This window comes from Panthera uncia, chromosome B1 (assembly GCF_023721935.1).
Source record: "Panthera uncia isolate 11264 chromosome B1, Puncia_PCG_1.0, whole genome shotgun sequence".
Lineage (NCBI taxonomy): Eukaryota > Metazoa > Chordata > Mammalia > Carnivora > Felidae > Panthera > Panthera uncia.
In genome coordinates, this window is record NC_064811.1 from 135,744,310 (window position 1) to 135,757,260 (window position 12,951).

Sequence of the window (12,951 nt, forward strand, 5' to 3'; positions counted from 1 at the left end):
GTATCCGCCTAGTAGAAGGGTGAGAGATTGGAGCTGGTAGATTAGACTGATTGTTTAATAAAACAAGTTAGTAAAATAATAATAATAATTTATGTATTTTCATAGAATTTCAATACTGGAACAGACCTTACAGTTGAATTAATTTCCGTAAATACCCTGGTATGTGATACACTTGAGTTTTTATTTATGCTATACATTTTTGTCCAGTTTCCCATCTTTTATTGCCCAAAGTCCATATCCACTCATCCTGGAGACTAATTCAGTTGCTACCACCTTCAAAAAGTCTTCGTGATTTCCCAAATTAGATTATATTCTAACTTACTTAATATTTTATGTAGTCCCTTCTGTGATGTGTATCTCTTTCTAGCTTATATATGGTATTTGTAAATTAATATATGACAATATTAATGTAATACAGATATAGAAGAATATAAATATAAATTCTTTTCTGATAAACCATAATATCTTCTCGTTGCCACCATGAGTACACAGAACAATTCCTATTACAGAGTGAAGTTTAGTGGAAAACACAAAGCCTTCACAGTCTGACATAGCTTTGATTATAAACTCAGCCACTTAGTTCTTAAGTTCTTTGTGTTTCAATTTCTTCTTACAAACGTAGAATAATAATGCTGCTTTCCTGTTGTTGTCTTTGAAAGGTGTCTATCCTTGATTGTGACATTTTTTAAGGGGTTAACTGTTTATAGAGTCACTCTGCATCTTGCTATCCTGCCTTTTAATTGAAAATGGAAATGCAATTTAATTAATCTGAAGAGCATACTGATATCTTGTCTTAAAGCTTCATCACCTGCAACTATTTCACATATATTATTTTGCTTTATCAAAACTTACATAAAATCTAATTTAATGTTTTAATATAAAATTATCATATGACAAGAACATTACTATTCATATTTATATGGATTTTCAGGAATTTAAGTAATTTCCGTAATATCAGACCACTGATAGATGGAAGAGGCATAATTCAAAAGAGATCTTTTTACATCAAGTACATATCCTATTTCCTGTCTTTTTTGAAAGCAATATATAAATGTGCATATATATAACATTGAAGATAGAAAGATAGAAGAAAATACTGGTTTCAGTGCTGACTTAAATCCTGTTGAGCTTTGATTCTTTGGTGACTTATAAAGCATATATAAATCATATTTCATACATGATTTATAAAGCATATACAAATCATAAATCATATAAAGCATATCTATGCTTTATAAAGCATAAATAGTCTATTTAAAGAAGTATTTAAGCAATTTAAACATACGTAAATTATTCCAAAGTACCTTAATATAAATACAATTTTCCATTGTTATGCTAATTATTGTTAACATATATGCAAACTCTATCTACTAATCTACCTTGGTTTCCCTATAGTGTAAAAACAAAAAACGAAAAACAAAAAGTCACTGTGTAAATAATTAAATTGTTCTTGTTATACAGTGAAGAGTAGTCAAGTGCTACTACTCCCCCCAGACTTTAAAAACAGCATTGTGGAATTCACGTTTTCAATGAGAATCAGTAAGAACTGATATCCAGGGTTATCAAATATTTCCAGCTTTTCATTTTAGGATTACTGCATCCCTTAACTTTTACATATGTTTCAGTATACTTCAGCACTTTATCTTACTTACACCACTTCTCTTAATTTAAAAACAGCCTGTACTCTCAGATCAAGCAACATTCTGGATTGTGTAAAGAAACAGGAAAATGAACGAAGAGGAATTAGAGAATGAATATTATACTCACGGAATGTTCTATAAAATTCTTCAAGAGCCAGGTGCTTGTCAGAGTTAAAATCATCGTATTTCAGTAGATCATACAAAGTACAATCAGAAAGATCCTTGCCAAGTTCTTCCTGTTTTATCACCTGACAAGGAAATTATAACCATACAATTATAACCGTCTTAACATTTCTATAGCATAATTAATCATACATAATAATCACTTAGTGATTATTAAGTCTGCAGTCATTTTAAGTCTGCAGTAGGGCAAAAAACTGTACCTATGAAAAATCCTGATTTTCAGTTACTGGACAATTATTTTGAACCATTCCAAAGATATAAAGTTAAAAAGTTAAGATAGGTACTTAGAATTGTCCAAACTTTCTAATACAAAAATCTCATAGTAGGTCCCAGAAAATCTGAGCTTTACAAGGACATTTTGTATTTCACTCATTTTCTTTGCTCCATTTATAGTGACTCAAAGAAATATCTCCACATGAAAATTGCCTCCTACGTCTCAGTGACCTCTGTCAAAAGAAAACAGGGCTCTTTCTCAACAAAAATAGTGAGATCGTTTGTTCCAACTTTCATCTTCAAATTATTTGTGAAAAATGAAGTTAGATGTTTTGTTTTTTTTTTTTCTCTGCCCAAACTCCTCCTCAGCTGGAAGTTAAGCCATTTGGGATTGTGCATTAACTCCCTCGGTCACAAAAGAGCTATTAAGCAAATGACTGTTTCCAGGAGCCAGAGAGAATTAATGCACCAATTGATGATGAAAATCCATCCAAGTGTGGGTGAGAAAAATCATCAAACTGCTTTTCTTCTCTGTGCTCTGTCCTATGGACTAAGGCCATAGCTTTTTTTATACTCTACTGATTTGACTATTGTGTCTCACATAAAAGAGCTCCCCAAGATTTTTCAAACATTCCTATCCATCTGGGTGGCTGCATAGCTGTGTCCATAGCTTTTCACATTCTCTCACATACAGAGACAGTATTTCACATTGTTGGAGCTGTGCATTATAGTTGTGTTTTTTCATCTTCTTTTAAGTTTTATTTATTTTGAGAGACAGAGGACTCAAGTGGAGGAGGGGCAGAGAGGGAGAGAGGGAGAATCCCAAGCAGACTCCTCACTGTCAGCACAGAGCCCAAAGTGGGGCTCGAACTCATGAACTCTAAGATCATGACCTGAGCGAAAGTCAGTCGCTTAACCAACTGAGCCACCCCGGTGCCTGTAGTGTGTGCTTTTTTTTTTAAAAAGGTGGTGCCATGTAATTAGAAAATGCAAGCTCTGAAGTCAGCCAGCTCTGGCTTCTGCACATGCCAATGGCACTTAATATAGCTCTATAATTTCTGGCAAATTATTTAACCTTTCCTCAGTTAGGAATAACAGATAGTAACATTTATCTCTTATGGCTATTGTGAAGATCATATTTATAGACATGTATACACACACACACATACACACACATATACATGCACACATACACACATAGTTAGATGTAAGACAACATATAACACATAGTTAAAAGTAATCATTTTAAGTTAAAAATAATGATTTTTTAAATATAATGTGCTTTTTATTCAAATAATTCACTGCAGATTTCCACGCCAGCTTGCACAAGCTCTGTTGTGTGTTCACAGTGTGAATCCAGACTTTCTTTGTTATATCAATAGCAGATCAGTGATACTAGTTTCAAAAGATTCTCAGATGCTATTGACTATTTTTTTTTTAAATAACCCTTTGGGGAACACTTCTATGTTAAAAGTTCAGTTCTGCCTGAGTGCGGATGAGCTATAGAGGTAGCTCTGAGGATGGAGCTTAGCATATGTATCACTAGAGCCTCTGGCCCTCTTCTGTAGCCACCTGAGTGGTTTAGCAATGATGACACATAGACGTTGCTAAATATAACTTCTACAATATACTGGGCTCTCTATTCTTGTGTTATATATTCACATTTCATTGGTTAAGCCGATGTTTGCTGCCTTGGAGGGGGAAAATAGGCAAAACATTTATCTGCTTTAATTGATCCACATAAATAGATATTGTTGAGAGTGAGTATTAAGCCCTACACTTTTGCATAGTCCAGCTGTAGGGATTAACAAAACTACCTAACGGCTGAAGCCATTTCTCCTATAAGCCTAATGAGAAAACTAATACTGCTTTTCTATTTAGAAGGCAACAGAGCTCTCAGTCATTCTCCATCTGTTATTTGTTAGATCATGGAAAATGACTTTCCCTGGGTGGTAGTGGGGGGGGGGGTGGTGGCATATTTCATTTTACCTCACTATGCTCTTCCTAAAGTTCTGCAATGCTAGCATAATGGTAATTTTAAGGATGCAGTGACACTCAGGCTTGGTGTATTCAGGTATTTTAATAATATTTCTCAGTAATTTTTATTCTCATACATGTTCATAAAGAGAAGGAGATGGAAAAACCTGGAGAAAATATTCATCATTTTATGTCTCATATTTTCTATTTTAATAGTTTACTCAGATTAAATCATGTCTAATTAGACAAAGAGAATGAACTTCTACCTTTTTTTCTGAATGCTGGCTTAAGACTAGCTTGATCTTTATTTGATCTTGATCTTGATTTGATCATGATTATACAACTTAAGCTGGACCTGCTGTTTCAATTAGTGTGCCCTAGCAAAGCAAATGGTTCTGGCTAGGAAATTTTCTAAACAAACAAACAAACAAACAAACAAAAAACCCTCTTCACCTATACTGGACCATGCCCATATATAGGAGACAGGAGATTTGTCTCTCATCATCAATAGTTCAAGTATATATTTTTTTCATTTATTCCATTTTTTGGCCAATAAAACAGCCTACTTAAAAACATACTTCCTAGTTACTTCTTCTCCCCTTTAGAATGCCTGATGGGAGCTGAGTAGTCTGGTGTATTCCAAATGAGGAGGGTACTTTCCTAAGACCTCTTAACCAGCATAGAGAAATGGTTTTAAATAACTAGAGCTTTGATCATGTTTGACTGTCTGCAAGAAAGTATGATAGAGGAGTGCCTGGATGGTTCAGTCAGCTAAGCATCTGACGATTTCGGCTCAGGTCATTATCTCATGATTCATGAGATCAAGCCCTGAGGTACTCTGTGCTGACAGTGCAGAGCCTGCTTGGGATTCTCTCTCTCCCTCTCCTCTACCCCTAAATAAATAAATAAATAAATAAATAAATAACTTAAAAAAAAAGAAAATATGATAGAAAATAAGCAGATTTCCTTCCCAAGTGCACAGTAATACATTAAGCACTCTTTGGAACAGAGGATCCAAACTTGTAGGGCTTTCATAGTTGCCTGCATTTCTTTTGTTTATTTCTGCCATTGGCTTTCAAAACTTCCAGTCTAGTTTCCTCAAAACACTCATGTTATTTCTGAACTAGAGATCATGACAGAGCCAGACGCACAAATGTTATCTAAGTATCCTACAATAAAGCTTTAGTCTAGGAGGTGACTCATAATTTTATTTGTTATCTATTGTAAAATATTGAGTATGTTTTCCAAATTTACCAGTGCTTTGGTGAACTCTCTAAGGCTAAAATAATGATAATAATAATTAAATTAAAGATTCTCACTTTCTTTAATGATCAAAAATCAAGTTACATGAATATTCTGCTCCACAGAGATGAGTCAGTGTGACAAAATAGAAGTATTAGCAGAATGTATGTCATCCAGGGAGCTCAGATACACAGTATTCCAGAGGGGTACATATTTAATTTCAAAGTAACAGAACTGTTAAAGTTGCATGAAGAATTATAACTCAGGAATGATTCAATGTTTTGATACTGTATTCTCTTTTGTCCCCAAACAGGAAAACAAAACAAAACAAAACAAAACAAAAAACTGTTCCTCCCCAAACTAAACTATATATATATAGTATATGATATATATATATATATATATATGAATATATATATATCCCTGTATGAATATTGGTTTTCCAGGAATATATCATGACTTGGAAATCAAAGATTATTATATTGACTCTCATAAAAGAGATATAATATATCCATAATTTTGATGGTCTCAAGTCAGATCATGGTAATGAGTCTATGGGCATGAGGGCATAGGAGCACAATGAAGTAGAATCTTCCAATTCTATGTCTTTTTCTTTATTCTTCTTTGTGGAAACAGGGAAAAACAGCAACTGTAAACTCATGGAAAGATACACCACTCAAAATTTCAAGCGTTCATCAGAGGATGAGCGCTTCCTTATCCTTTGCAAGCTGTTTCTCCTCAAACTAATCATGACCACGTCACAATCACAGTGGTCTTAGTAGATCAGAGTTCAGTGTTCCTCCATTTTAAAGAAAGTACATCACATTTGTGAAGTTGAGGAGAAGACGATATATTCAGTCTTTACTTGGCAAATATGTAGATTACGTCAAAACTTAAGGGTCAGGAAATAAATATACTTTTTTTAGAAATATGTATCTTTAGGCATTATCTTTAAGCCTCTCCCATACACTCACTATGGGTTGGCTTCCCTACTACTTAGTTCTCTGAATATCTCCTATTTGACTTCCTTCTTCTCTCCTTCTCTCCCTTCCCCCTTCCTTTTTCTTTTTAACAACTGACATGTGCATAGAAATGTGCTACAGTTTTGGAGATACAGTAGTAAAAAAGAATGGCATAGTTTTTGTCCTCATAGAGTTAATTTTCTAGAGAGAATGTGTGGGAACAGGCAAATAATTAAATAAACAAAATAATTACAGATTTCCAACAGTGCTCTAAAAATAAGGTGCAAGGACGAGAGTAAAAAACTAACATTACAAATTATAATTGTTTAATCATATATAACTGATGCTATCATACAATAGGTGTGTTAGAAGAAAAGGATCACATAAAAATTAATTACATCTTTCAAGTTGTCTTTAGGTTTCCTAACATCCATAACACATTAGAAAACGTTTAAAAAATCAATAGGGCCAACATGAATTCTTTTGAAAAATTCACTGAAGAGATAACATTATTCAACCCGTGGTGGGAAGAAAAAATACCTTATTTTGAAGGCATCCTATATGGCTCACAGGGATTCTCTGAATATGAATGCCAAATTTTTAAAAGCACGTTAACATTCTAAAGGAAAGATGCTATAAAAGATATGTTTAAATTTTTTAAGACAAAATTTTAATTTTCCAATTGTCTTGTGCATATTATGAACAACATTAAAAAAAAAGAGTATTTGAAACTAGTTACTAATGTTTCCAGATAGAATTGGAAGTACTGTTTCTTAATTGTAGCCCCAAGCTGCACCCAAACCAACAATTAGGGGCCCCACTTTTCTGTTAAGTGCTAACTGTTGCTATTATTATTATTCTGAAATCTTTAGCGCTTCAAAGGAAATTGCCAGTACTACTAAGATCTACCTACTGGCCTTGCTACTACCATTCTCAGTCAAATACCTGGTTTCTGCTGCCTTATTTTGTATACCAGAAAGTTCATGGGGTTTTAAATGTTAAATAGGATTAATTACCATGGCATTTCCTGGAAGTTCTCACTTATCTCCCTTTTCTAGCCATACAAGTGCTTATTTGTTTGTATTTAGTTTGTTCCCACCAAAATAGCTTTTTATCCATTAGACAAAACAATTCTTACCAATCTTATAGTAAATAAATATGTTGACTAGAAACCAGAACCTCTTAAAAAGCCTTTAAAATTGTAATAGGCTTTATCAACTCAAAATAAAGATTAACTGCCCATTCCCTATCTAACAGCTCTAATAATTTCTAAAGAAAATTGGTATGTACAAAGGTTGCAAAAACATCATTGCCCTGCCCATCCTGATAGCTTAAAAATATCTAGTCTTATTTATTCTTGCTTTTTATTTAATTTCGTAAATGTATTCACATATGGTAGTCATTGAGCAAATAGCATTTTAAGTCAAATATGTATAACGTAATAATCTAAATCCTGTGAACAAGTAGCTCTTTTTATTATTTTAATAAAGAGTTGGCATGTATGCACATTAGGGAAATATTTCATTCTAATATGCATGCCTAATGTGAATCAGCTTATTAAGATGACAGAATCTAAATGAAGAAAGTGCTAAATCAATATACTCAATACAGCTGCTTATTTAAACTCAGAATCACAAGGGAATGATTTTGCTTACTTAAATTCCACGGATGGTTATTTTATGAAATAGGGAGAGGCCAAAAGAGTAGATTTTCCAAGCTGTTAGCACTATTTCACTTTAAGAACCCTATGTTTGCTGCTCTAAACAAGGAAGCCCTTAGACGGAGTTGGCTCTAATGTCCTGGTGCCTATGTAAACAACCCAAAATCTAGGCCTGTAAATGCCTCAATGTTTCAAAACTCACAACCAATCACAAATAGGATGTGTTAAGCTACAGGGAATCAATGATTTCCTGCCTTACTTTGCTCTCTCCTTTCTCTATAGAAGCTTTCCTCTAGTTCCCCTCAGTAGAGTGCTTCTAACCACTTCTGATTTGGCATTGCTGGATTCAAATCAACTTTTCCTCCAATAAACTCTGGAAATGAACACCTGGTTGGCTCAATGAGTTAATTCACTGGCTCTTTATTTCTGTTCCAGGCCATAATCTCACGGTTGGTCAGTTCAAGCCCCAAGACCTGCTCTGTGCTGACAGCAGGGAGCCTGCCTGGGATTCTCCCTTTCCTCTCTCTCTGGCCCTCCCCATGCACTCTCTCTCTCTCTCTCTCTCTCTCTCTCTTTCTCTCTCTCTCTTTCTCTCTTTCTCTCAAAAATAAACTTAAAAGATAAAATAAACCCTTAAAATTTTAATATGTTTCAATATACCCATCTTTTAACACTGCTAACAATTCAAAGATGCCATTCTGCCAGGTGAAGTCTGCCTATGTATTCCCTCATCTTACTCTATCAAACATATTACACCACAGTGCAAAACACAGTTGTCCATTCTCCTCTAAGGAGCAATCTGGACAAATTCCTTTGTCCTATGTGACCCTATGAAACCCAAGTTTCCCTATATTGCTTTGCATATTTCCTTCTCTGACTCAATCTCCATTCTTTTCTAACTCAAACCCATCATAATGACCTCTGGAAATCCTGCTTCTGGTCAAAAAACTCTTCACCTCCATTTCTTATAAAGACATGTAATCCATGCACACTAACTTTAAGAAATTCTGGCTGCCCCTGAAGAAAATCACTTGTAAAATAATTTTAACAATTGGTGGCCAATTTTTCTCTCATATCCATTTTACCTCAGCGAGGAAGATGGGTCAATAACTAAATGGTTCCCTACTGGCACTTCTGGATTATTTCCTCCTCCCAAACCAAGTCTTCATTAGATAGATACAAAGATGAGACAGATGGTAGGTATAGATAGATAGGTAGATAGATAGATTGATCGATCAACAATAGATTGATAGAGAGCTAGAACCTACTTTGGATCTCAGGCCATTCAGCTACATAGTTCTTTCCTATTCTCTCCCCATAATTCACAAATAAATTTAACTGCTGATTCACAATATTTCTGCCCACCTTTTTTTTTTTAATGTTTTTTTTTTTTTTTTTTTTTTTTTTTTTTTTTTGAGAGAGAGAGAAACAGAGTACGAGTGGAAGAGGGGCAAAAATAGAGGAAGACACAGAATCCGAAGCAGACTCCAGACTCTGAGTTGTCAGCACAGAGCCGAGGTGGGGCTTGAGCTCACAGACTGCCAGATCATGACCTAAACCGAAGTCGAATGCTCAACTGACTGAGCCACCCTGGCACCCCTATTTCTGTCTACCTTAACTCTTTAATATTCTCTGTGGTTTCCATATACACATGAATAAGCCACCCAGAACAGTTCTGAGCTCCTTTTGACAACAAATGCTCATTAACTTTCACACTTCCAGTGACCTTTCCCTACATGCCAGACTGCCAGAAGGAACATACTCATACCTCAGGTCTCTTCATCCTGAAATCCTGATTTCAAGCATTACACATTCATGTCTGTTTTAGAAACAATCTGTGTTCTTAAAACCACAAATGTGTCACTATGAAACTGAGTACCTGACTACACTAGTCATATATACAGCGCTTAGGGGAGATAACAGGTTTGTGATCATCCTTTGGAAAAAAAAATTATGTTTGTTGAGGCTTTTGCAGTAAGCTATTATTCTATGAGTCATACATTGGAGTATGATAAGCCAATTTGGAGCATATTGTTAGAACAATTTTCATTGAAGCAGGCATTAGTAAAGCTCAGATTTCTCCAAAGAGAGCAGTGAATTCTCACTTTGGGAGAAGGTAATTTAAGAGAAGCAAGAGAGAGAGAGAGAGATCCAGGTAATAGAGATGAACGTTAGAAATTTGCTTAGATGTGGGGAGGAGCTAAGGTAAAACACCAAACAAGCGAGGGTCACACCTTACTAGAATGGTCCTCAGGAAAAGGCAGAACATTTGGGTTTGCATTTAGTACACAGGATTGGTTACCAGCACAGACCATTCAGTTCTATAACCTCATTATGAATGGGATCCGGGCACTATGGCATAGATTTGAGAAGATATAGAACCACTAGACCAAAGTAAGTTCCCATTTACCTGTTTTCAATAGAGGATAGACATTTAAAGAAAAAAAATACAAAAAAAAATTTTAATGTGATTGAAATATTACCTTTATCATACAGTAATTAAGACACATGGGAGAGGAGACAATAATAATCTGTTTTGTTCCTACAAAAAAACTTTGATAGATATCCCACTTTTCTTCCCTACACGATGTCCATGTCATTTGGAAAAACAGAAATACTCACCCCAGGGGTAAGAGTGGACAATGCACTTGAGGAAATAGAGATAGATATGACTTAATTGGGCTCTGAGGGTGTAAAAAATAGGGCAGAAGATGGAGGCTAGGGATTTCTTTTTGTTTCGAGAATTGATGATACATTTCTCCCTGAGGGAAGAGTATGATAGATACTGGTTTTTGATGTTGTTGTAGTATTCTATAACTTGTCATTAGTTTTTTTAACTAAGGTAGATGTTGGCATCTGTGGAATGTGATATATTTGGTCATACATATTTAGAAGGAGAATCTAAAATAGAACATATTGTGTTGCATGACAAATAATTTGGACCCCCAGGGAAAACTGAGGTTGAGAGATAGACTTGGCACTGTATCAGTGGTGCAGGTAATGAAAAGCACACCATGGACAGAGTACAAGGAAAGGAAAAGTGTACAAAGTGCTGGATCTAAACTGGATTTCAATTTGGGATTTGTGTAATTTGTGATGTAAACACTCACATATATATAGTGGAGCTCAAATAGAAGTACAAAGGAGACAACAGACATCTGCATTACGGCAATAACCCAATAGTATCATTACCATTATTACTAAAATTACGATTACTCAGTTACTCTAATCTGGTACTGAGGATTTAATAATTCATGCCAGCTATATGAGATAAATGTGTAACCACTTCAAATGAGATGGGCAAAATAAAAACATGCCACCATTTATTTTTTCTAATTTCTTGAGATAACCAAAACTACTCTTCTTTTGCAAGAACTATTGTTTTTTCTCATTGTAAAAGTTGGTATTAAAACTTTTGTATGTTTAATAATGTGTGTATAGATTTCTGGGTTATAATGACTGTAAACTAATGGTATTTAAGTTGTTATCACCTACCATCCAAGCATAAATATTAAAAAGTTGCAAGGGATGAACATAGGGTAAATATTATTCAATCGCTCAATTACTAACTTAAGTGTATGTACCCACTTTATTTCCATTATCATCCATGACATTCACATGAAAGTTAGATTTGAAAATACAGTTATAACTAACACACTCTATTTTGTATGTGCTAGTCATGCTTCTAAGAAGCTGACACATTCTAAATGATGTGTGTGTGTGTGTGTGTGTGTGTGTGACATCAAATTTACGCAGTAGGTACTAGTATCATTGCCTATATATAAAATGAGTCTCAGAAACTTTAAATAACTTGCCAAAGGTTAACAGGTCATAAGTAAGAGATGTTATTTGAACCCAAGCTCTATAATAACAGTTCTTAACCACTACACTTTGATCATAAAAAAGATTATTTTGAAAAAAAATATACTAGGACTTCATCACTTGGGACCCACTCACTCCTTTCCATCTGAACATTCTCTTTAGATCTTCTGAAATGAATATACCATCTCAATCTTTTTTGATTTTTTTCTTCTGGATCTTCAACTACCAATGACAAATCTACAAGTGTACTATCATAAATTTTATCAACTTTATAAAAATTATTTTAAAAGTCCAAAATTTCACTTCGCTATCAATTTGTATTTCATACTTGAATATTTTCAACATAAGAACATTAGCCCCAGACTGGAAGACTAAACATAGAGTTACAGATGTTTATGTTATTAAGCTAGAGTGGTAAAGAGATGGATTGAATGTGATTTATTTCTATAACCAGTCAGTTCATTTTAGCAAATATTTTCTTGCTATAACATGTTGTTAACTGTGATTCTAAAGGTCCTACTCTTTTAACTATTAATTTTTTAATGTATTTTCTCTCAATTAGACAGGCCTCTGTGTTCTAATTTACATGAAAATCTGTAAGATTCTCCATTCATTATGGGGAATAAAAATAGAATGTGGGTAGCCAGCTTTCATGCTACAATTATAAAACCTCAAAGTCAAATTATATTCTTTAATTTTTACTTGTCACTGGCAGTATCTTACATTTCTGTTAATAATATCTTATAAATTATTAATAGACACCATTAAGATCCTTTCCCTTTTTACTCTTCTAAGTTAAATTATTTGAAAATTCCATATTAAATGATGGTATTATATGTTTCTGCATTTATTAATAAAACCGTATGTATTATTGGTTATAATACTTGCAAAAGATCTTTAAAAAGTACCTGAAATCTAAAAATACTACCATCAAAACAGTATTTGTGCCATTCATATCTAGGTGTTTATTATATTTTTTCAAGATTACTTGTTACAACCTTCTGTTTTTCTTGTCGTTGTTGTTTAAGTTCTGTGTTTTTGTTTATGTTGTTTTTTTCATAGTTGATTATTTACAGATGAGATACTGACATTGTCACAACACACTAGGTGGGAATGACTTATGTAGTATGGGATGTATTCAGAAGGAAGCCAGTAAATCTCCCAAATCTTTCCTTGCTTGTACCTCATGGATGGCCAAGAAAGAAATGGGTTTCTGAAGACGACTTTCAGGTGAATTGGAAGGGGACTTTTCAGA

At 34.2% G+C, this 12,951-nt stretch overlaps 1 protein-coding gene across 3 annotated transcripts in view; it reads right to left on the bottom strand.

The window, feature by feature from the left end:
* FSTL5 (follistatin like 5) overlaps positions 1–12,951 on the bottom strand; it is a 722,149-nt gene that overhangs the window by 343,910 nt on the left and 365,288 nt on the right. For all 3 annotated transcript variants that reach the window (XM_049631268.1, XM_049631267.1, XM_049631266.1), the window contains exon 5: positions 1,765–1,885. In XM_049631268.1, the coding sequence (XP_049487225.1) occupies positions 1,765–1,885 (121 nt within the window). The remainder of the gene's footprint in view (positions 1–1,764; positions 1,886–12,951) is intronic.